The sequence below is a fragment of the Manacus vitellinus genome, unplaced genomic scaffold, assembly GCF_001715985.3.
Source record: "Manacus vitellinus isolate BGI_N305 unplaced genomic scaffold, ASM171598v3 scaffold_42_pilon, whole genome shotgun sequence".
NCBI classification, from domain to species: domain Eukaryota; kingdom Metazoa; phylum Chordata; class Aves; order Passeriformes; family Pipridae; genus Manacus; species Manacus vitellinus.
Window position 1 is genome coordinate 6962573 of NW_021940553.1, and position 24829 is coordinate 6987401.

Below are 24829 nucleotides of genomic sequence, written 5' to 3' on the forward strand. Positions count from 1 at the left end.
GGATCCACTCAGCAGAGCTTGGTACTTCTTCAACAGATCCCAGCAAAGCCAAAGCTTTACACAGTTGGGATATGATTAAGACAAAAAAATTTCACCTCAAACTGGTATGACATTTTATTGCTGTTTTAAAAGGTGTAATAATACATACCATTCAGGCACAGGTAAGGCCAGGATATAGAAGAAGGCAATTACTACACACCAGGAAAAACCAGGAGGAATGTGGCAGGTAAAATAACCAAAAAAAAAGAAAAAAAAATCCAAACAAGAATCCACACTGCTCCATGCTGCACCTTGGATCAAAAGTCTTAAGATCTGCAGTAAGAATTTTAATACATTGATTAAGTCAATTGAAGATACAAAGTGGTAGAAGAGTAGAAAAAGGACTAACAGTCCTGAAGAGAATTGACCTCTGCAGCTATGTTAGTTGATCACAGTAATGTACAAGACTGCTACAGATATTCTGAGGGATGAACTTTCATGTTAGAAATGGAATAAAGCAGCATGCTGTCTGCACATAGAGCAAACCAAACAAACCTAGAAACTTTCTTGCCAAAAGCCATTTTATTTCTAGTTGGTGAATTGCAGGAAACCACATTCATCCAGACCTCACTGAATTGTTCAGTTTGGCAACATCTGGGAAGTTAGGAGTTATTTTAAGGCAGCACAATTAATACAGGAAAAATACAGCAGTACACAAATCAGCCAAAGAGCAACAAGAATTTTATTTACACAGAACACAGGCTGGAAGAAAGCTGCTTGTGTAATTCTGTGAGCACTGGACTCAGATCTGTAGTACTTTTCCTTGCATGGTGTAGCTAATAAAGACCAAAAAATGGTGACTCATGCAATGTGCTACGTGGGGTTGGACAGTACATGGAATGCAGAGTGGGATTGCACACTCAGAAGAACTGTTAAGTGAGAGAATAGCAAGAGAATTTAAATTGTACAAAGGGTGAATGACAAATACTTGCCCAATGTTTCTTTCTGCCTTAAGAATAAGATGCCTGAGAGCAGGGCACTCCCACTCCCCAGCCCACACCTTGGCCATTATATGGAGTGCAGTACCCCCTCGCTCCCCACCTGCCCCAAAAGGGAAAGGAATAAAACACAAATGGAGAATGAAGATGTACTGAAAAGGTTAATTCCCCTTTGTTCAGGCTGAAGAGGAAAAGGGCTTGGGGAAGCTATTCCTATAGATAACTTCCTTTCCGTGGTAAAGTTTGCTGACAGCTGCTAAAAAAATACAAGCAACACTAGAATTTTACAGTGCGGGTATCGACATTTTATTTTTTTAAAAAGGCAAAAAAGAAAAAAAGAATACAACTTTTTGGTGACTGGAAATGTGTACAAAGTTACGTATTTCAATGAATTCATGCATTAAAGAAACAATCTCTGAATGAGTTTCTCTAATGCACAGGACTCACAAATTCTTTCACAACCAATAATGCTTGTTTAAAATACTCTTTAGTAATATGGCATTGGGAGAGTCAGAGATCCCCTGAGATGCCAGTACTGCTAGTACAGGAGGTGCCTGACCTCAGTCCCTCAGCCATGAGCACCAGGCATACCCCAGTAATTTTACAAGGTAGAAAAGGAGGTGCTCCAAACAATGCAATGCCTTAACCTAAGACCACCCCAGGAAAATCCAACAATATCTCAAAGCTGACAGAGAATCAGCAGTTCCCACACATCTCTAAATTAACTCATCCCAACCTTGGTATTTAGTAACAGCTTTAAGGAGTATATTTATATATAAATCCACTAAAAAAAAAAAAAACACAACCCAAAAACAAAACAAACAACCAACAACAGTATCGTAAAATTTACATGAACACACGCAACTTTAGCAACACTGTGTTTCCAGTGGATCTTGGCTGTTAACTGCTTGCAGTTTATATACAAAGCTGATTAATCAGAAAGGCTGCTTCAGGGAGCCAAGCTTTCTTTCTAGGTTAGCCCCTGGCTAGAACAAGGATTTCCTACGTGTGATCCTCTAGGAGCTGGCAATATTAAAATTTGAAATTAGAACACCAGGCTGCACTTGTTTGTAAACATTTTGTCTTCATATTAAATTAAAATCCAGTGCATTCTTACTCTCTGCGCTGGTGTTATGGATCAGTTGATTGATACAATGTTCTAGGAATTCATGGGAGATATAAGAAGTTTGGCCAATAAAAAAATCTTTTAGACTCGTTAATTCCTGGTGTCAAGTTATTGACTTTAGAGCAACATCAAGCAGAATTTGATCCACAGTAGAATCACAGGCAATTTTTTTCCAGGATGTAGGAGTTTCCAATCCACGCTAGCAAAATGATTTAAGCTTTACATGATCCCCATTCTGCAGATTGGAACACAGGTTTGAAGGGAAGCAGTTTGCCAAGGTCACAGGCAGCATCAGTAACACAACCCCAAAAGAGCTGAAGATTCCTGAACACCTGACTCATGTTGGACAGCAATGCCCACTTCTCTCCTGACTCCTACAGCCCTCAATCCCCTTCTATTAGGAAAAGATTACATGATACTGCATTTGGAGGAAGGCTTACAGGGAAATGTCAAAAGCAAATGCATCAGGGACATGGAAAAAAAAAATACTAGAATATCTCAAGACAGGTAAAAAACTCTTCCTGTTGTTCTTGAAGCTCTTCTTAACTTCTCCTCCTCTTTGCCAATTGCAGTCCTGAGTAATGAATACCTGCCAGATCAGGGTGGCAGCTTCCTCAGACCCTCTCCTTGTGCTTCACGTTAGCCAGCTTGACTGTTTCCTGCTCAGAGGCAGGTGGTGAAGGCTCATCGTGACATCCAATCATCAGCTGGTAGACTATCACTCCTGCAATTGCCCCAAGGAAAGGAGCAACAACTGGAACCCACCACCAATGGTTGCAAGCCCTGGCAAATAAAAAGGAAGTGCACAAAGTGAGAACTGCAGCCTAAGCATTAGGATATTTGTGTTTGGATCTGGAGCAATGCAAGAGTCTGGTCCAGTCCAACCATCACACAGACTTGCACAACAGTACCCACGTGTCTGCAGCATTTCCAAGGCAGATATTGCCCCCCGCCCCACTCTGTAAGTCCAGGTGACAAGCAACTCAGAACACCTATTTTCAGGACTTCCAAGACTATCTCTTTACTAAGAAAAGAGAGAAGCATTTGCAGTGCCTAAACTAGGCATCTTCAATTCCCTCCCACAGCTTGCAGGAAAGCTGCCCTTGATAACAAGAATCCTCTATTGCTCACGGCTCTCTTAATTTTCTCCAGAAACAACAAAATTCGAGTATAACAAACAACCTCCATTTTCTACTGATAAAAAAACCCCAAGATATGCTCACATTAAAGGTACAACTGAAATTCTCATGGATGCTCCTAGATTTCCTCTTTGATAGCAAAGTTATGTCATTTGCTCTCACCACTGCAATCTGCCCAGCTTCTGTGCTTACTTAAGAAGTCAAAGCAGAGCAAACAGTGCCTTTTAAAAACATTTAGGCAATCCAAAGATGCCTCGTGGGTGCCAAGACTCTTTATCATGCCAGAGTGCATGTATTTGGACTCATATTTATTTTGCCTTGATCCACAAGGTTTTCACTGGCAAGAACTTACCCGAACACCTCCGTACCCCAGCCAGCGATGGCTGTGAAGAGACGAGGCCCAAAGTCCCTGGCAGGGTTGACAGCATAGCCAGAGTTGAAGCCCATGGAGGTTCCAATAACAAGGACAACAAAGCCAACTGTAAAAGCCTCCAGCCCTGTGGGGACGGGGTTGTTGAAGGGATCAACAATAGCCAAGACACAGACAATGAGGGAGGCAGTGCCAATGAACTGGAGAGGGATGGAAAAGAAGAAGAAAAATTTAATACAGGTTAGTCTTTTAACCAAGTTATTTAACTCCTCTTGGACATATTTTTCTTAACTGGAAGAGCTACACTGTCATCCCGTGACGTTATCAGACCACAGTAGACTGCACCCATGGGAACGGGAGAGTGGAACATGCTCCTCCTGACAGCCCATAGTGTCAGCCAAGCTCACACCTTTTTCCCTACCCACAGAAGAACCATGAATAACTGTTTAGGAAGCCAGGAAAGCTGAAAACATCTTCCTAAACCTGCTTCCAACATGCCATGGTTGGGTGGCAGCTGTCCCTTTTGTGGTAACCTTAAGGAGACAGTCACATTCAAAAACCACCACCATCCCACACCCAGTTGATGTCTGGATTGCGCAACAGCCACAGTAGAAGAGGGGGAGTGAGAAAGAGCCAACACTTCTCATGCTGTGGTTCTTCAGGGAAAAGAATTATATTCTTTTCACTGGTGTCTTGACCAGTGTTGTATCACTGGTTAACCCCCCCAAAACCTTCTTGCTGTGAGGTCATTTCTGGCCTTGCTCTCTCTGCCTATGGGCTATTGAGATATCCATGTCAGCTCCAAAAACCTTTCTGCTATCTTTTCTTAAAATTGCAATTCATTTTCTAACTAAAGGTGAGGCCCAGAACCACCCCAAGATATTCCTCTTCGAATGCACCTTCACACTCCCAGCACCATCTTACCTGGTCAAAGAATCCATTCACAACATTCAGATGCTCAGATGGATAGGTGGCAAAGATACCAGCAGTGCCATTCTCTCCTATTGCGTACAGCCGGTTAGAGCCAAAAGCCCAGATGGCATCTAGAGGCAGGGATAAGAAAAGAGAGAGGTAAAGAGGTCAGTCATTTTACAACATGCATGGGACAGAGGACCCTGCTTGGAAAATCACTAAAACACAGGTTCCACAGAGCCATGAAAATTGAGATAGAACTTCCTGGGCACCCCACTGCTGTATGTTGCAAACCCATTTGCTGTAGACCGAACATTCATTTGGAAATTACTTTTCTGGAAGATCTGTTTCAGTCCAGACAGCAGATAGAGGACGGGCTATTCAGTGGTCCACCAATCATTACTCAGGGGCAAAGAGTGGCACATTAACAATGTTGTTTGGCCTTCAGATTGATTTGAGGAGGCTTGAACCCATCATCATGAGAACAAGAAAGCCATCTCAGAAACACAGCAAGGAGGTTTGATGGATCTCTGCTCTGCAAGAAAGTTCTCCTTTCTGATCCGATAACCTCCCTCCCTGCAGTGAGTCACAGAGAACAGTAGTCTCACTCTAAAAAGCACACAAGGTTTCCACACTTACCGTAGTACAGTCCGAAGACTATGCCAGCTCCAAGGAAAGCCCCCAGGGTTTGTGCAAGGGCATAAATTGGCAGCTTGATCCAGGGCTCCCGGGCCAAGAAGCACATGGCAAAAGTGACAGCTGGGTTCAGGTGTCCACCTGCAGAGAGGTTGGTGGTTAGTGTGCTTTTACGGGCAGAATTTTGGTCCCAGAGTTGTGCCAAGGGTCACTGGTTTCCATGACAGCGCCTCATAGGAAAAGTACAGCCATCTAGGCCTACACAATTGACACAGGTGAAATCCAGCCTACATGAAGCCCCACATACCTGATATCTGTCCTGCAATCAGAATGCCAAGTGTCACAGCAAAGCCAAAGGCCAGGTTGACAGTCAGGAAATTTCCATGAGACCCTCTGCTGAGCACGATCTGCGCAACGGAGCCACAGCCGAAGAGCTACGAGGAGAAGAGATTGAAATTATCACCTCTTTCACATCAGGGCCAGTTGCTGACCCCATCTGCAACTGCTCCACTTAACACCTGCTTGCACCATCACAGCCTACTCATGACTCAGATCCTTTCAAAGCTTCAATCTTTGGTCAAAGTATCCAGACATCACCTCTAGGACAGGAGGGAAGGGAAAAGGGCACAGACAAACCTACCTCCTAGCAGAGGGAACCGAAACGAGGACCAAAATCAAAAGCAAGATAGATCTACAGGAGGCTGGAGTTCTTTATCCAAGTATCTAATTTTGAGGTGGTAGGTGAGACGGATCAGCCAGACAGCATCCTGGTCTGAGGTATTCACAGTGCAAGTATTCTGATGAGGGATATGGGTACCTTTTAGTTAAAGGCTAATAATTGTTTAACACAGTAGCGCAAAGATTGGTAGGAAACAACTTTTTAATGCCTGGAAATACAGTCATGACTGAAGAAGGCCACATTCAGCCTGACATTCATGGAGTTCTCTTTCAAGCTCCATCAATTTCTTTGGAATATGGACTTTTCAGTCCATATTCCAGAGAGCTTGCCATCAGCACAGTGAGAGTCTTGGACTCCTGTCCAAGATGAGGGGTGCACTAAGCACTTTGGTGGACAAAAGTCGTTTATTTTGAGTGATGAAAGTGTTTCATAATAGCTAAGGAAAGCATGTGTTCTTCCTTAGAGTTGTTTGCTCAAATCATGATCCTTCTCTTCCCAACTGCATGCAAAAGCCATCATTCCTATGCTCACCCTTAACAACTCAAACCAGTTTTTCCTGAGAATTCTGTTCAGCAGTCATCCAGCTGGAGGATTTCTGTCTTGTCAAGTCTTTCCACTACTCACCATATAATTTAAAGAGCCCTAATTGTGATCATCTGTATGTTTCTATCTTCCACTGACTCCACCTGAACTGATCCTTGGTGTATACCAGGGAATATCACATCAGCAGGTACTGAGAGCATTCTTAAACTAGAATAGAGATTATAGTTTGCTCATGAGATGCTCAAATCTAGGAATCAAGGCTTGACTTATTTCTTCTGACCACATTCCCATAACTACATCCCCACCAAGACTTTCTGCTTCCATGGACTCCATTATACCAGAACGACTCACTCAATTGCCACAGAGGCGCTATCCACTCCTAGAGGATAAGCCACCAGATAGGCACCAAGGTAGCAGAGTCAGCTGTCTTCACCTCTCCAGCCAGTACTGGACATGCCCATTGAACAACACACAATCCAAATCAGGGGCAAAGCCAAAACACACTCATCCTCTCCCATCACCTTGACAAATGATGAATTCCTAGCAAAGCAAACACTGCACTCAGCCTGCTGTGAAAGAAGCAGCCAGGTAGGCTGCAGGCTGACTCATGAGGTGGACACTCTGTACACAGGTGCCTCTTGACAAGGAGCCAGGTGCCCAACACAAGGACCTTGTGCAGAAAGAACAAAGGAACCTGTTGAACTTGTTGCTTAACGAGGGATAGCCAGCACTGCTCTCTACTGGGTGCAGTCAGAACAGCCCCTACAATGTCCTCACCAAGCTGGGAAACCATGGCAGAGGAAACTCCAAGACAAAGGCAGAAAAGATGACTCTTGTTTATTGGCAGCAAACAGAACAAGCTGTGCCCAAACCACCAAGGCAAGCATAGCTCCCATGGAGCAAATAAATACTGGCTGATGACCAGTATTCTGTTCCTTTCCTTACCCCTGACAAGCCCCAGCATGCTTTGGAGAGAGTACTTGGCCATGATGTTTGCCTCTCTGAGGCCACACAGCACATCAGGCTGACCAGGGAGGGGACAAGACCACAAAAAGCTGAGTTTTGTAGGATTGACCCCAGGTGATTCCTAGTGATGAAGGTATTTGTGTTATTCACTCTGTAAGAACTGGCAGTTCTGCAAGTGCTTGGTGGTTGACTTGTTATACACATACCTTTTGGTTGCAAAAAACCGCAGAGTAAAGTTTTCCCACCTCCACCTCCCTGTACACCTGCAAAAGTCTTCCCTTAACCTGGGGGAAAGCCAGGTCTGCCATTTCTCAAGGGGTTATCTCAAGAGGTTATCCTCCTCTCCTCTATCCTACACCTGGCAATAGCTCTCCAGCTTTTCCTCAGAAGAGAGTCTATGGGCCGTGCAAAAACACCCTGGAGCCACTCCACAAGGGTATTACAACTGTTTATCAGATGAGCCCTGAGCATTATTTAGCTTAATTCACCATAGAAAACTCAACCCTCAGCAGCTAAGAGTACGGTGATATTTAGGGACAGGGTTGAACGTTGATATGCATGTGTCCAATTCCATCCTGCACCCGTGGAGTCCACTAAACACGGAAGTCATGCATGACATCCCTCCATGGCATTCGACTTTTAGGAACCAGTTCCAGTCATGCTTACACATGCTTTTGTGAAAAGTAGCTTAACAGTACACAGTTTTGTTGCGGTAGTAGCTATTAAAATTTTTTAATCACACCAATTCCACTTCTGCTATCTGCTAGCTTTCCTTCAAATTCCTTTTCCCAGGTAATATGAGACAGGATACATTTTTTAAGTCTTCCTTGTTCACTGCTCACAGAGAAGTGTTTAGGAGCAGCTACCTTGAGTTGAAAGGTAAGGAAGGTCCAATAAAAGCAACTCAACATTTTTCCCTGAGTCTTTTAAGTCCATACAATGGATGTAAGAGTTCTTAGGCAATATCGTACCACTATGGTCAGGGACAGTGGTGCACACCTAAGGGGAAGATGATATCTAATTCTTTTGATTTTAATAACCTGACTCCAATAGCATTTGGTTGTTTGTGGGTTTTGTTGATTTTGTTTTTTGCTTTTTTTTTAAAAAAAACACTACTGTAAGAACATCCAGCCAACAGAAACCCAGCTTAGCACCTCACAGGGCAGTGGGTGCAGCAGTCAACTGTTATACCCCATGATTCACTAGCTGAGTTCAAAAGCGGTTTTAATGTGGTAATAAAATGATTGCAACAAAGCATCACTCTGATCTATTAAAGCTACTCTCCAAGGAACTGAGGTCAATGCACCCATTAACCAGGTTAATGGAAGCCTGCTCCCTAATTTCATTTTACTGACTCCAGCAAATCTAGTGGCTTTCCCTGCCGACAGAGAGGCTTCTCACTCCTCGTGAGCTGATTCAACTCCTTGCACTAAATAACCATATCCATGTTCTGCAGGAACTGGCCCAAAGGTGGAGGAGCTGACGAACTCCATAGGGGAGGAGAACCCCCCTGTACTAAGGACACAACAGGTAGAAGCAAAACCAGGACAAGGCAGCACACTGCTGGGGGAAACTTCACTCTCATGAAACCCTCATCTCCCTATGTCCAGGGTGTGTTACAAGACTGAGCAGTTGGCTTTGTCACTCAAGATAAAAACACCCTGTCTCAATGTCTGAACACACCAAACCCCTGGAGTCAGTAAGGGCTGGTAGGAAAGGACCACGGAGGACAAAAAGAAAAGTTACAACAGCTAATAAAGAAGCAAGGCCACCTTAGTTTTTAGGCAGACCACAGGAAAAACGGCTTCATACACGAGCTCAGGAGGAAGGTAGTGCTCAGCACTCCCCTGCACAAGAGACATGTTTCTTCCCTTTCTTTTCTCCTTTATTTGCCAGTGCTCTTTTACGCCTTCAGGTGCAATACAAAAGGCCTGGGTATATTTGCTCTTGGACTAAAGGCAGACTGATCTCTAAATGAAGATGGGAAAGTTTTGCTGGCATAGACCAGGAGGAGTGCAATTACCTGAATTACAACTTTTCTCCACAGCCAGCAAATAAACCAGGGATTAGGCAAGGAGCCTGCTGTAAATCTACCCTAATCACCTGGGTGGATGGGAAAGCCTGGTCAGCCCTTGCTGGTAGTGGGGAAGATGCCAGAAGGGCAGTCAAATCATGAGTCTGTTCTGAAGGGAGAGACCCTGAGATACTGATGGATGATTTTAAGCTTTGGACACACAAAGGGCACCAATCTTCATATCAGAGTGAAATTCAGGACTATCCTACAGCTCCTTCCAGGGAGAAGGCAGAGAGGGAGGGAGGGCACCACACAGAGAACTTCCTCAACTCCATGGCCTGTGTGGTCAGGAATACTGTCCTTTCTGCTTTTCCTCAAAGCATCTCTCAAACAACCAAACTGGTCACCATTTTCAATTTCAAAGCAAGGAAAAACCTTGGACTCCAGAGTCCAGCTTTTTGTCCAGCACAGCTGGAGGCAGCCTGGGCAGAAGCAGTCCTGCAGGGAAGGGCAGCAGCAGATGGTCTGTTATGTTACAGCTCTTCACAAATCACACGCTGTCCCAGAGCCAAGGCAGGGCTGCAGGACCCAAGAGATAAGAGAGTCTGAGGAAAACTGTGCCCCACACACATCACGTGCTAACCAACACTGAACAAAGCTGGAGAAAAGAGCAGCTTTCGGTCAAGAAACCTGAGCAATTTTCAGCACAGGAGTTGGGCATTAGAGAGGAAATTCACCGTTTTAGCTTGTTCACACCCACACACGGAAGCAAAAACACTTATTCTGATAACCCTGGTATTGTGCAGACTAAGAGGCTTTAACTGTTAGAGAGACCAGTCTGGTGGGGTTTTCATCACAAGGTTGGGCACTCCTGGGGGAAAGCTGCCTTCCCACCAATGTGGTCTCGATGTGTGAACTATCCTGTTTGTAGGAAGAAGAAACCTCCTGCTCCTGCACAGAGACAGCAAAAAGGGACAGTTTTGGACAGTTAATGAAGAGCTTCAACCTCTTCTGTTGGAAGAGGTGAGGGAGAGAAACACCAGTGCTGCCATTCCCCACTCCTCAGCATCCAGCAGCCCAGACCCCTTGCAGGGAAGAATCAGCAGCACTTAACATGCACAAATATTTCCACCAGCTTTACCAGCCTAGCAGAGCATTAGCAAATCAAAGAAATTTTAAAAATTAAATATATATATATATGTATATATAAAATAAAATCACACTGCCAACAGTTAACTGAGGTTCCCCTTGCCTTGGTCATCCCCTTAAGTGAGGCTCCCTTTGCTCCACTTATCCAAACCACTTTGTTGTTTTGGTTCCTGTGGTCTGCAGCACACTCACACTTCAGAAAGCTCCCACCTAGCCACAAAGTCAAGGCAGCACTGATTGAAAAACAATTAGGAATTGTTTTGTTCTTTCTTTGTGCCTGTACAACAGTGAATCACAGTGAGTCCCACTTGGAAATCAGTCATAATCCGCACATTACTTCTCCTGCAAATTCAAAAGCCAAAGAGAGCCAGCTTTGGTATTTGCAGCCAGCAGAGCAAGGCAAACAGACCTTTAAGAGAGGTACGGACACCAGCCACTAGAAATCCGGTGTTAGTGAGTTGCTACAGTAATAACACAAACAGCAAGAGACTGGGAAAACGCCTTCAGCATTGGTGTTGCTTAACTATTGCCAGCAAGCGGTGCTTCCAACACAGGTATAAAGTTCAAGCCCAAAGTGCCACTCAGAAAGCGCATTTTGAAGAGGGAAAATGCCAATTTAGGTATCAAAGGAAACTTATGTAGAATCCACTTTACCGTTTTTGCAACAGCAGGTACATTACCCACGGACTAAATGAACATCGTACAAGGTGCTGTACACAGCAAGAGCGGCTTGCAAATAGACAGCAACTCACTGTCATCCTCTTCAGGGCTGCCTTGGTTGGATTATTTTCCTCATCTTTAAAAAAAAAGAAGAGGCACTATTCTGCTTTAATGTTAACATCCCTAAAATGACTACCCTCATGACAGTGGGGTTGGAACTAGATGATTTTTAAGGTCCACTCCAACCCCAAAACCATTCTATGATTCTACCTTCACAATAAGAAAAATAAAATCAAGCACTAGGTTAATTCTTTCAGGCAATAAGACTATGCAGGGGTCTGCAATAGCTTTTGTCTTCAAGAGTTTGAAAAAGCTGCAGTCATTACGCAAGTGAAGGGGAGGAGGGAAGAAGCTGAAGCAGTGCCAATATCCACAGTGGGACGAGTTTTACATTAAGCAGTGAATTTAAAATAAGCTACAAACATTAAAAGTCTCCCTCTCTTGGGACTCAAGAAGTTGATTTTAACATGAACAATATAAAACCTTAAACCCATCCCTGATGCTGTCCTGTTCTAGACATATTTGTCTTCAGTAAACTCCATTTCCCATGAAGAAAATTTCATGGATCCCAGGTTGGATATTTTACTGCCTGAAGCTCATGGTATTTACTGGGGTCCAATGCATCTAGATGCACACACACACAGGCTTGCAAGGGGGGCAACAGGGGCTTCTGCAAGCTATAGAATGACATTTTCTCTCCTGAGACTGTCCAATTCAAACTATTGTTCAGGTCATCTGAAAGGGGAAGAAAGTTGCCTTCAAGTTCCCTTTCTGTTTCACGTAGATGATATAATAAAAAGATGCAAAGGAATCCAGGTGGTAGGGAGCAAAATAAATCACTTTTCTTTAGTAAAAGGAAAAACTGTGAGTGTTCCTTTATTAAGAACAGACTGGGACAACACCAAGTCAGAAAGGTCTTGGCTGTCTTAGACAGCAGCTCAGGAACTCCTGCACACGGTGAGGGCTCTGCTTGTCCCCTTAGACACACACACTCGCACATTTAAACACCGCAGGTTTGGCACTCCAGAGGACAAGACATGTGTTACCCACTTCTGCCAGTGCAGCCTCCAGCATGGCCAGTGGGTGCCCGTTACAACCTTCATTTTGGAGGCTGCTTATGAGTTTCAACCAAACCCTTCCTCAGGCTCTGAGCAGACCCCAGCTCCTCTTCGTCTGGAGAGGCAAGGCTTTAGGGAAAAGTAGTCTCTGTTGTGCCAACTGATACAGTTAGAAGAAGAAATAATGTTTTTTGAATCATAAGCCCTTCTGGAATCCATGTGGCTAAAGGCTTGCCTTGTTTCTCAGCAATACTAACTTGGCTATCAGGAGACATTATTCCACCTTACAAGAATTTCCTTGTTTCAATCCTGAGACCAAATGCAGCAACATCAGTGATTCATAGACAGCAACTTTCTAGCTGTTAATCACTTTCCTATCAACTTCTACCCACCTTAATTCCAAATAACCCTTCCTTAAAAAAATCAACAGGACTTGTTTGCAAGCCACCAAAGCTGGGTCGCTCTGATAATACAGACATTGCACTGTGCAAAGGTGCTTTCTTTAAAGAGCGATAACACTTTACAGGGTCTTAGCAGAGTCCCCTAAGCTCGCATACAAGACTCACTCACTCTCCTTTCATCATCAAAAAATAATCTTATTTATGAAAACATAAAATTGCATTGCTCTTTTTGTGTTGTTCCCCAAGTGCACATGCAGCTTCATTAAACCTTCCTCCACTTTCAACTCCTCCAGCCATTATATTTCTCTCCAAACTGTCCAGCCATCAATTACAAGGAGGTGTAAACCCATAGTCACTCCACTGAAACCTCTAGGGTTGCTCTGGATTTACACCATCTCAGAGGAGCTTGTACTTGCACACATTTACCGGGTGAACACCAACTCATTTCTGCTGCAATATCAATGCACCAGACCTGAGGCACATTGGGCAGTCCTGCTTTCTTGGACACAGATGCCCAAAGCCAGATTTCCCTGTCACAGTTTTTCTACATCAGTGTTTAGTCCCCACAGCTCATACACAACTGCCCCAGCTGTTCTCAACTGTCTTTAACTTCAGAGCAAGTTGGGGCTGCTTAAAACATTTGCAACCTTAGGCACTTACACATTTATCCTGCTTTATCCCTCATATCCCACGCTTTTGGAAACTGAGCACTAAAACGGGCAGAAGAGTTTTTTCCACCATTTACCACTTAAAAACATGCAGACTGACAGCTCAGTGCTGTCACACACACCGAGCCTGATATCCCCATCGGCACAAGCTGCCATGGTGCCGTGCAGCCCTGATGAAAAGACCCTGGGGAACCAGCAGCTGACAGCAAAGGGGCACTGCAGCAGTTTAAATTCTGGCTACTTCTTTCTTACAGGATGCGTGAGCGGAACGAAGTGAGGTGAGGGGGAAAAGAAGCTTTCACTTCCTCGGGTGATAGCCCTTGCAGTATTTTGGTGCCAAGATAACATCCCAGGGCTGACAGAAAGGAAGTTTTGCGTGATCTCTAGCAAATCACTTGCTGCTTACACAGAGGCATTTTGCTCCCTGCACTTCGCAGATACACAAAAGCTCCCAAACACCCAACAAGCTCTGTGGACCCCACCCTTGCCAAGCACCCCAAAGTTCACCCTAAAGGAACTTGCATGAAATTTTTCCTGTGCACAGGGATTGTCCTTAGCAGCAGGTTGCACCAGAGCTGAGCTCATCCCAGATGCAAACCCAGGCAGCAATGCAGCCCCTTCACCAGGACCGTTTCCCCCACACCCAGGGGCTAGAGAGCATCCCCACACCACAGCCCCCACTCACCACCAGGATCAGTGTCCCCAGGCACTCAGCCAGTGCTTGCCGCACTAATTTGTTTCTGATTCTCAGGTGCTCCTCAATGGTAGCAAGAACGTCCTTTTGCCGCCCCATCACAGTAGAAGTGCTGGTCAAGTGATGTCAGGCAAAAAGCAGCTGCTGACAAAGCCTCAGCAAAGTTTCTTCCCCAGCAGAACTGCCTTTGCTTATAAATAAGTTCATCAATGCCTGACACACCTCCTGGGTAACCACACCCCTTCCACCCGCTCTTCAAACCCAACTTTTTTTTTTTTTTCCTCCTTTTCAGCGTGAGACAGCGTGGGTGGTTTTCTTCATTTGCTTTATTGCTTTCACAGGTGAGCAAAAGCTTCAGGAGCTTCAGAAGGAGGAGGAATTAACCGTGACAAAGGTGTCCTGCTCAAGCCACTCCTGTTCTCATCACCATCTAAAACATGGGGCCCTATCTGCCCTTCTCAAGCTTCAGCTAAATGTGTAAACTAAGCAGTGTCTTACCCAGTTGTGTGAACATGGCACCCTGCTTTTAGCTTTATTTCCTTCCCAAGCTCCTGCAGGATGGCAAAGTGGTGTGTGCTGATGGCCTGCAGAGGCTGCAGGTGCTTTGGCAGCAAAATCAGGGGGCAGGAGGGTTTGAACCCCCACAGCTGAGGCCAAGGCACCTCCCACCTCCAGCAATTACCCAGCCGAAGCCGGTATCACGGAGCAAGACCAGACCTCTCTTCATGAAAATCTGCGTCTGGCTCCAAATCCTTGTGTGTCATTAAAGTTTGTCTCACGCTCCCAGAACTTTGGGAAAGCATTTGCAGCCCAGTCCCTGTGAAAGCTGTGAAAAAAAAGACATGAGGTCCCCAGTGCAGAGCCAGTCCCCATCCTAGGATGTTGATGAAATGCCCACAGAATCACTGAGCCACACAGGAACCAACCCTTGCTGAGTTTTATCCTCAGTAATGACCTGTATCACCTTGGGACAATTCTATGGATAGCCTGGATGAAAGGAGTTCCAGACCATACCATCTGAGGTGAGGACTGCTAAGAGAACATGTGCAATTGATGGCATCTGGTTTTTGTTAAGTGAGTAGTAAAAATTCCCTGGGCCCCTTGACTCACCAGGGCTTGACACAGAGCAACAGGGCCAAATTTGCAGGACTGAAAGGGACCCTTTTCCTGGATTTGTTCCCCCGCCTCCTCTGCAAAGCCACAGATGCCCAGCTTTTCCTCTTCCCCTTATTTAACCATCAATTTTCCTGTGGAAAAACCAGAGCTTTTTAGTGCAGTGCTGAATGGGCCTTTATTTTGTACAGAAACTGCAGCCAACCCAAGGAGCAGTCAGGAATGTGGTTAAGAAAGCAATAATGTGTGAGGAATCAAATACAGGGAAACACTCAGGTCCAAACATAATTACAGGGACAGGAAACTTTCCTTGTTATTTTGTGCTCAAGCCCAGTCTGGGATTGCCAGCATCAATGGGGTCCTCTGAATTACAGCAAGTGCTCCATCAGCCCCATGCAACGAATGCATTTTTAGCCTTATCTCTACATCCCTCTCCTCACCATCTTGCAGTGCATCACCAGAGCCCTGGAGGTTCCCCACTTGCTCCTTCACTCCACTCTCCTTTGTATTCTGCTCTGTCCTTTCACCCTGACATTGTATCAAAGCCATCAGAGCCAGAAATGAAGCTGTGTATTAGGTTTTTTTCCATTTTGACAATTCCCAAACCTATGGCCTGGTTTGCCATTTGTTGAACCACCAGTGTGCAGATGCTGCGTTCTGTGGTGCAGGTTTTTTGAGATTTATGTAGACTGGCTCCCATTCCTTCCCTGGTGGTGAGGACAGGGCCATCAGACCAGAAAGAAGCAAAAAGCATAGGGAGGTGTGATGTTCTCCAAGCAGGTAGGTACATTTTTCCTGTCTGAGGCATCTGAGCCCCTCTGGCTACGAGTTGAGGATACCGTAATTTCCTCACGACTGGTGAAGGGAGAGGAGATGCCCAGGCTCCAAGGTTGATGATATGTCTTGGTTTCAGCCAGAATTGTTAATTTTCTTCTTAGTAGTGGTTTGGATTTAGTATGAGAATGATGTTGATAACACACTGATGCTCAGTTGTTCCCCAGCAGTGCTTACCCTAAATCAAAGACTTTCCAGTGTCTCGCTCTGCCAGTGAGCAGGAGCACAAGAACTGCGGAGGGAGCATGGCCAGGAGAGATGACCCAAACTATCCAAAGGGTTATTCCATACCACAGAACATCATGCCCAGGTACATAAACTGGGAGGACTTGGCCAGGAGCTGACCAGGCTGAGGATCAGTCAGTGTCAATTGTGTTGTTTTTCACTTGTCTTTCTTGGGTTTTATTCCTCTATCTTTCTCTTTTTCTTTTTCATTAGTAGTAGTAGTAGTAGTATATTTTATTTAATTGAATTATTAAACTATTCTTATCTGAACACACAAGTTTTACTATTTTTTACCATTCTCTTCCCCAATGGGGTGAGCAGGGAGCAGTGAGTGGTACTTAGTTGCTGGCTGGGGTTAATCCACGACATGGTAAAAGGTGGTGTAAGACCAGCATCAAAGATGGTGCTTGGAAATGTCTAGACAGAGGCAAGCTGAGGAGCTGGAGTGGGGTGGGTGCTCCAACACCTGCTCTGTGACTGACTCATTGCCTGACCCCAAGCAAATCCTTCACCTTTCCACACCCCAGCTTCTCCATCAGTAAATTGGAGAGTGACATCAGATTCCCTTCTTGGGGCGTTGTGAGGGTGAATCACTGCAGCCCAAGATCCAATGACTTAAAATGAGCAACAGGGACTTATGCAACTGCTTTCCCAACAGGCAGCCATGTTATTATCTAGGAAGGAGCTTGGGGAAGGGACAGTGATGCAATGCTAGAAAAAGCAGAGCATCTTTTCAGAAGCAATAACTAATCAAAGTGTGGGTAAGGGCTGAAAGGCCCCAGTGCTGGAACTTTTCTGTGCCAAGACAGAAATTTCCTTGCTGCACCAATCAGCTGGACTCCAGGGACACATATCTAAGCACAAAACAATTAGATGTGCAGCAGCAGCAACAGGTTCCCAAGCAAGCCCATCTCTTGCAGTAACTGGTGCACAGGGTACTCGTACCCGTCCTGGTGGTTAGAAGAAACCACCAGATCAGTAGAAGTAAACAAGGAAGGATGTAGCAGTAAGAATAACAAGATAATTCCTCAGAGCTGCCGCGCTCTCCTGGTGTTGGGTGGACATAGAAAGATGTCCATGCCTTTAGTGTTGCCTTTCATAGACATCCAAAGAGCTCTTTCACAGTAGAAAGGTTTGAAGAAAGGAAATTTTCAAAACTTTGTCACAGAAATTCGTGCTTGACCTGCTGGTGGTTGTCCCAGAGATACTGAAGTGCAAGCAAGGGATTTCTCTGATCAATCACGGCATGATTCAAACACCAGGTGTTAAAGTACCTGGAATGAACTACTCCTATCAATCTGTACAGTGTCAAAAAATCAAGGCAATGTAATACTTCAGTTTAGGAAACCTGCTGATTGCCCAGAAGAAACTCAAAGAGAAAAGGAAGCTCAACTCAGCAGGAAACTCAGAGACAACATTGTTATGTTGTGCTCTTTCCATGAATCTCAATCTTTTCTTCCAGTATCTTCTGGGACCAACAAATACAGCAAGTACCTAGGAATAAACCAGGATTTGAACCCATACCCTCTGACCCTGGTCAAAAAGAGCACTTCTCTGTAATGTTTGTCACTTTATCACTCCCTTCCTTTCTCTCCTGCAGAACCGTGCAATGTACCACAAGAAACTCACTGTGTGCTCAGGCTGTTATTTCTAGACAAGATCCAAAACTAACACTCAGGTTCCAAGTTTGCTGTTTGTGTTTCAGCCTTGCCACTTGGCTCCACCCCTCATCACTCCATGCCAGGAGAAAGATACAGGTGAAATTATAAAGGAAGATCCAATCCTTGGCTGCTCCCATTCAGCTGTTTTGCTACTGGCTATAGTGACACAAAATAAATTCAGGTTCATACATTTCCTTGGCTTCTGCAGAGTCCTGAATCAGCCCCCAGCAATGTAATTTTTCCTATTAAAATCCAAGTTTAGCAAGTTATCAAGACTTTTTCTTAAGTGGGTGAATGGATAAACCTGGACTGATGGGGTTCCACTGCTTGTCCAAGCCAAATTTATTCACTCATCCCAGGATGGATGGTGCAACCCAATAGGGAGAAAAGTGTGAATCACTCAAATCTGTAATGAGTCACTCATTGCGCTGATGGTGGGGTCACCTGGTGCAAAAGCGATTATGCCAAGAGAGGTCACTGTGTCAAAGCATGACAGGATTCATCCTTGTGAAATCTGCCCTCAGAAGATACCTCTGACCACCTCCTTCCCATGATCTACCTGACAGAGGAATATGGTGACATGTTCATTAGATTTCATTAAAAATAAAAATTATAGCTTGCCTAGCAAGGCAGGGTAGGAAGTGAGTGGGTAGGAAGTTTGTAAGCTTTCTAAACCATTCTAGCTGGAGGCTTAAGTGCAGTGATTTCAACATTCTGCCTTGAATCTCCAGATTGGCAGAGCCAGGTGTTTGTTTCATGTCTGGGTCTGCTTAGCCCTCCAACCCGAGTTAGAAAAATTGAGACCTTCCTCCAGGGAACAGCAGTCATCTACACAGCTGAGGGTTGTTGATGGTGTCTGTTTTTGGAGAAGCTTAAGGTGAAACTGCCATCCTAATTTAGGTTCCTTGGACACCTGAGACTGACCTGCAAGCTGCAAACTGGGTTTGGACTTGAATTACAATATAGTAATGGGAATAATATTTAAAATCCCTGAAAATAGCTCTTCATGAAGTCCACTGCTTGGAACTGAGTGAAGGAAAGGGTGCCCTGAGCTGAGTCTCTACCTAATATAATTCAAAAGTGTCTCACAGGGATGAATCCCCCAGAACTCTATTGGAGTATGGACCCAAAACTTGTCCCACTGTTGATGAGGCTCCTTGTCACGTCTGATTTCCTCCTCATCCCAAAGCTGGACCCAGTTCACAGGAATAAACATTGTACATCACATGCCATTCCTGCAGAGGAGCCATTTTCAGTATAAGCAATTGCATACCAAAGTAACTACTGCACATTAGAAAAGCATCAGTTCCTCCAGAAGAAAGCTTTTTAATAACACATCTAAAGGGAAAGCTCTTGCAAACAGCTCTCCTGAAATAAGGTTTTGGCAGGAGCTCCCATAAAATGCTCCGTGTAGACAGTCGCTCCTCGGAGAGCTGCAGAGCCAGTCCTGACTTGGAGACACTGCTGCTGTTGTGCACCACAGCAGGAGAGTTCAAAGACCCTGAAGGCAGAAGACACAGAAATTATGTGAAACTCCACCAGCCCAAAGTATGAGTCAGGAGCAACGACAGGAACTTTCCCTACCAGGTGAGGACACATCCCGGAATGGAGCGTGTGCCTGCCCTCCAACCTAACCACAGCTGGTCCCAGCACAGGGGTCTCTCAGAAAAGAAACAATCACTTTAAGAGCAAAAACACATCCAGATGTCATTTTAATTGTCTATTCCATGAGATCACTTTAGAAATGTCTCTTTGTGAGCTACAAAGGAAGCCTAAAACAACTAGCCCAGGTGGAGACAGCTACATGTAGTTGATGTAACCCACCCCCACTCTCTAAGGGGATGCAGATCTGAAGAATGCAAAGATATTTATGCCATAGGTGGAGTGAGATTAGCAATAGGAGCAGAGACACCTTAATATTGTTTCACAATTCACATCAGGGGCTCTCTCTGCAAGAACACATGAATTACAGATCACCCATGCTTGAGAAAAGTGAACTGAAAGTGGAAGAGGTGCAAAAAAAGTGTCAGAAGGACAAACGGGTGACCGGAGTCCCACCATTTCAGTGTGGACTAAAAGTGCTCAAATAAGGGAACACAGTGAAACCAAGGCCAAGCTGGGACATAACTGCTGTCGATAGGTACCTCAGGAAGCAAAAGGACTGTTTGTGTTGGCACAAGTGCAGCTAGGGATGAACAAGATATCGATCATTTTGGTCTGGAGACTAGAAACCAAAAGAGCATGGGTATTGTGTAGATATTGTCCAATTCAAGTAAGATGTTCTCCTTTCCCTGGAGAAGCAAAGGCAGAAAGTATCAGAGGGTTAAAGCCGAAAGGAGGTGTGGTGTTCCCTGCAGTAATTAACACTTCCTCCCTGATTTCTGTGCCCCAACCTAATTCTGTACCCCCAAGTCTTGCTTGGGTCTCTCATATGGTCTTTGCAAGGGAATTCCTACTATCTGTACCTTCAGAGAACTGGGCTCCTGAACTGTAAAAGCACCTCTGAATCAAACTACACTCTCTGCCCCTTATGTCTTCAGGCCTGTTGAAGGGCTGTAACTACCAGTTCACCTGGATGCTCCCAAAATCCACCTCTGCAAAAGCAAAGTGAGCTTGTTTACACTTGTTTCAACTGAGAACAGAGTCTACTGTCCTCTTTGGGACAGTCATTCCTTCAGCTGATTTTAAATCAGCCTGAATCCTGGGGGAATTTCCATACTGGCCTATTTTTTTTTTCCCCCCTGGGTAGTTTAAGTATTAAACATCATCCCTTAGCAAACAGGCATTAAGGAACTGCATTGTAATGGGCATTTCTGAGATTCCATAATGAAACAGGGATTTGGCATGGACAAGCCACCTGAGACGAGTGCCTGCGGCTGTGGAGATAACAGGGCTGTAAACAGAAGGGCTGGGCTGTGCAGTGGGTGCAACACTCAAAGTTTGAAGAGACATAAAGCAAGCACCCACCTCCTGATTCACCAGAGGAGTCCCTCTCCCAAAGAAAGGGATAATGACCTTTAACTGACAGCTCCTTCGCAGACTTCAGCAGGCATGGGACATGAACTGGTTTGGGGCAACAGCTTTTAAACTGGTTCTGGAGTCTTCCAGGAAGTCTTCATCTCATGGGTGGAGAAAAGCAGAGAACTTGAAAGCTGTTGTGGTGAGAGCCACTGTCTTTCCCTCTCTCCCTTCAGATGAAGTTAGAATGGTTGACAGACACTATGGCTGACCTGGAACACCCCAAAGGTAAAGAGCCAACATTTCCTTATGAAAATGTCTTGGCCTCTTTTTTTTGGCCTGCCCAGAAGGAACAAGAGTGGGTATTTACTGACTGGAAGCTCTAAGAGTCAGCTAAAGCAGAAGCCAAATGAGGATGCAGGAGATATTCAGAATTTCAGTCCTAAACTAGGAGCATTGAAACAGAGTTGATCTTGGGAATACATAATTTAGTTCCTCTGTGTAGACACAAGAAGTCCAAGCCCCAGTTTGCTTCAGGACCCAAGAGTGGATGGTTTTTATCTCGAGAAGCCCACTGTCAAATCAAACTGATGTGTGTAAGCAGAGGGGAATACATGGCAAGGGTAATCCCTCCCCAGACAGGCAGCCCAAGACCCCCCTGGTCTCCCTGTACCCCTTACGTCTGAGGGTAGAAGCCACAGGAAGCCACAGGATCCATCTGCTCTGGCACAGGATGGGGGGGCAGGGATGAAAATCCAGCAGATGGGAACAGATGCTTTCTTATGAGCCACCAGTGCATTGGAAGCAGCTCCCAGTCCCAGTCACCTCCTCCTGGGGTCAGACCCGTTTTTCCCTCAGGCAAGGAGACCCCCAGCCCTGTTGGCTGCCAGCACCCAGTGAGAGTCAGGATGAGACCTGAAAGAAGCACCACGTGGAGGCAAACACAGAGTGTACCAAAGGGACAAACAGGGGGTCCTCTCCTTCCACCCACAGTGAGTTGTTGTGTCTCTATCCGCTGGGATGCAGAGGTGATGGATGCTGTTGTCCTTGCAGCCCATATCTCCCAACTCCAGCCCTCCCAGCAAATCTCAGGGGTGGAGTCCGATCCCCCCCACAGCTCTTGTTCGCTTCCAGGCCAGAGAAGAAGGAGTAATGGGAATGTGGCAAGAGCAGCAGTCAGCCTGGAAGTTCAAAAAACTCCCCAGACTGGCAGCAGCCCTGAGTCTCCCCATCAGAGGCAGTTTGTTCCACCAAGTTTTGTGAGGTGGTAGGAGCAGGGCAATGCTGCCAAGGTGCCAAAATGCCCATGCTGTAACAAAGTATCTTGTCACACATTCCACTTGGAAAATTCATTTCCCAGCAAAAGGTGTCAACAAAAGTCTGTTGTGTGTGACTGGGGCTTCCCTGACAGGAGCTCTAGATGCCCTGGTGACAGGCAGCATGTCTGTTGCTTTGCCTGTTAACCTACACACCAATGTACCCTTTCTTCAGCTCCAGACTGGGGGTATCAAATCTTCCAGCCCATTGTGGGAGGTGCAGGTGATTGATCTTTGATGTCCACCCCTGTTTCCCGAGCCTGCCACTCAGACATTGCAACCACCACATCCTGCAGGAAGCCCAGAGAGACCTGAATCAGACATGAGTTGAGCAACTGGAGTCAGCAAATTGGATACCTATTACTGAAAAGCAAGATAAGATCACTTACACTCATCCTGCTTGTGGCTTGGGGAGGATCTGTTGCAGGCACCCCCCTGGGGCATCCACTCAGCCTTGCAAAACCCTTACAAAGAGGCACCAACTCTGGCTCCACACATGCTCTCCCACCCTTCCCACAGAGAATACACTCAGCTGGCAGAAATGACGCTGTGCAGACCGAGGGAGTGGGGCTTGGCATGGCTGTCGTGCTGCTCATTCATCCTTCCCCCTGGCACATCAAGGAAGCAATGACAAGGGAAGGGTGAAGGGGCAAGTGAAAACCTGGTAGGATTCCCTAGTGTGGACCACTGAGAAAGAGTAAGACATGCCAGTCATTTGTGGGAGGTTTCCATAAGGGATATGCCAGGAAGACCCAGACCCAGTGGCTGCCAAAGAAATCACAGGAAATCTGAACTCAAGGCTTTTATTAACCTATATAGAAAACTTGCCTTGCTTCTTATCTAAGAGAGCAAAGGTGTATGTGAGGGGTAGGAGAGGCAGCAGTCTTCCTCAGATGGTGTTTGACATTTCATCACTTCTGAGATCCCTGAGAGGCAGGAGCTTGGCCACCCACATTCCCACTGCTGGTACAGGTGCCTTCAGAGCATGAAGCAGAGCACCCTGCATTTCTTCCAGGGGGCATCCCTGATGACCTGTGGAAACAGCACCAAGGTGCAAGGGTGGTTCTGAGCTCTGTAGGCCTCCAAGCCTAAGCTGTCCAGAGTCACCTCCTATGGAGGGCCAGCAATCACTGCTGGGTTTTTAGTCAAGGGCCATGGGCTCTGAGCAGCCCACAAGGATACAGATCCAGGGCATGCAAAAGAGCAAAGCTGTAGCAGAGGGAATTGCCCTGGTGGTGGTGCCACCTGCTTCTGGGACCACAGCCCTTTGCTGCAGTGTCTCATATTGTTCCCAGGAGCAGCCGCAGCAGCTAATCCTGGTTCCCTCAGAAATCAAACTAACTAACTCTTTGTTAGCTTCAGTGAAGGGACAAGAGGTCTGCTGCAGTGTGTGCCCATGTACAACCCATGCTGCCATGGTGGAGAGGCAAGGTACCCCTCGGATCAGGTGTGTCTTTCAGAAAGATATCAAGTGGGTGACAAAGACCCATGTCCTATTCTTTGCACCAACCCTTTGCGGTGCACCAGAGGTGGCCCAGGAGGAAGGTGCATACTCTTGGGCTAAACAACCTGGTGGGTTACTTCAAGCTGGACCACAGAAAACCCTGCTTGAGAGTAGCCCAGGAACTGGGGCAAATTGCTGGTAACTCTTCCCAAAGTCCAATATTGAGAAAGGAATTAATTTTTTTGCCCACTGAAATGGAGTTCTGTCAGAGTCTGGTGAGGAACGCTCTCCCTTGACATCAGCCCTGATTGTTTTCTGTTTGTTACCACTTACTGTAAGGTGCTTCAGAGAGGTTTCGGGAATGTACAGTGCCCTTAGGGTGACTCTAGGCCATGAAACTCTAAACCAGCTTGTGGACTTCCGTGGTAAATGATCACATCTGTCATTATTACCTCCAGCTGCTGGAGCTGTTGAAATCAGGTCGCTGCTCTGTCTTTCAGCACTGTTGTTTTTGCTGCTTCATAAACAGGCAACTTTCCGTCCTGTTTCTGGGACAATCATTCAGTGGATGAGCTCCAAATTAACACCTTAAGGTTATTGTTAATTTATATAACAATAAACACCAGGCTAAATCCTCTATGTGTGTAAACTAGAGTATCTTCGGCTTTCAGCAGTGGAGAATTTGGACCCTGAAACTTGGTGCTCCCATTGGTCTGTAAGCAACACTGTTTTTGGTTTCAGACATGTTTGGGCTCTGCCCTGGCATGCTTAAGAGCCTCGGTCACTGCCTGGGATTATACTTTAGTTATTGCCTCCTTTGACAGCAAAGAAGATGGAGGAAAGCAGAGACAACATGTGCGTATGAAAAATTAGTTTTGCTGGCTACAAACTTCAGCTGCAATGAAGTTCAAAGACCCCTACTCAGAAGCCTGCATGAACAGAAGACGCATTTCTTGGTGCTGGGGTTTCCAACAATAATGATGTTCTGGCTCTGCCTTCCCACCCCCCACTAGGACTGCCAAATCCATCCGGTGTCTAATTGGAAGAGCTGGACAGCCCTGCTGTGGCCACATGAACAAGTTTTTGAAAGGCTGTGGCAATGAGAAAGTCGTCACTGAAATGTCTCACCAACCTGCTGACACTGCTTATGTAGCAGATATCCACTGGTGAGGAGGGGAGGGGAAGGGAACCTCGCATGACAGCAGATCAACAAGACAGGATTATCT

At 45.7% G+C, this 24829-nt stretch overlaps 1 protein-coding gene across 1 annotated transcript; it reads right to left on the reverse strand.

Moving 5' to 3' along the window:
• Window positions 1-1259: 1259 nt before the first annotated feature.
• Window positions 1260-14233, reverse strand: LOC103767436 (aquaporin-3). Its single transcript, XM_008934575.3, has 6 exons — window positions 14044-14233; window positions 5468-5594; window positions 5164-5301; window positions 4537-4655; window positions 3595-3812; window positions 1260-2886 (listed from the first exon to the last, which is right to left on the reverse strand). The coding sequence occupies exons 1-6, from the start codon at window positions 14149-14151 to the stop codon at window positions 2718-2720; spliced, it is 879 nt and encodes a 292-aa protein (XP_008932823.1). The 5' UTR covers window positions 14152-14233; the 3' UTR covers window positions 1260-2717.
• Between the last annotated feature and the right edge of the window lie 10596 nt (window positions 14234-24829).

Excerpts from the sequence above, each read along its gene's own strand:
- LOC103767436 (XM_008934575.3), bottom strand. The coding sequence starts at position 14,151 with ATGGGGCGGCAAAAGGACGTTCTTGCTACCATTGAGGAGCACCTGAGA. Across the intron at positions 5,595-14,043 it reads TGGGGACACTGATCCTGGTG|CTCTTCGGCTGTGGCTCCGT; the intron begins GTGAGTGGGGGC and ends TTCTCCTCGTAG. Across the intron at positions 2,887-3,594 it reads TGGGGTACGGAGGTGTTCGG|GGCTTGCAACCATTGGTGGT; the intron begins GTAAGTTCTTGC and ends TTTATTTGCCAG.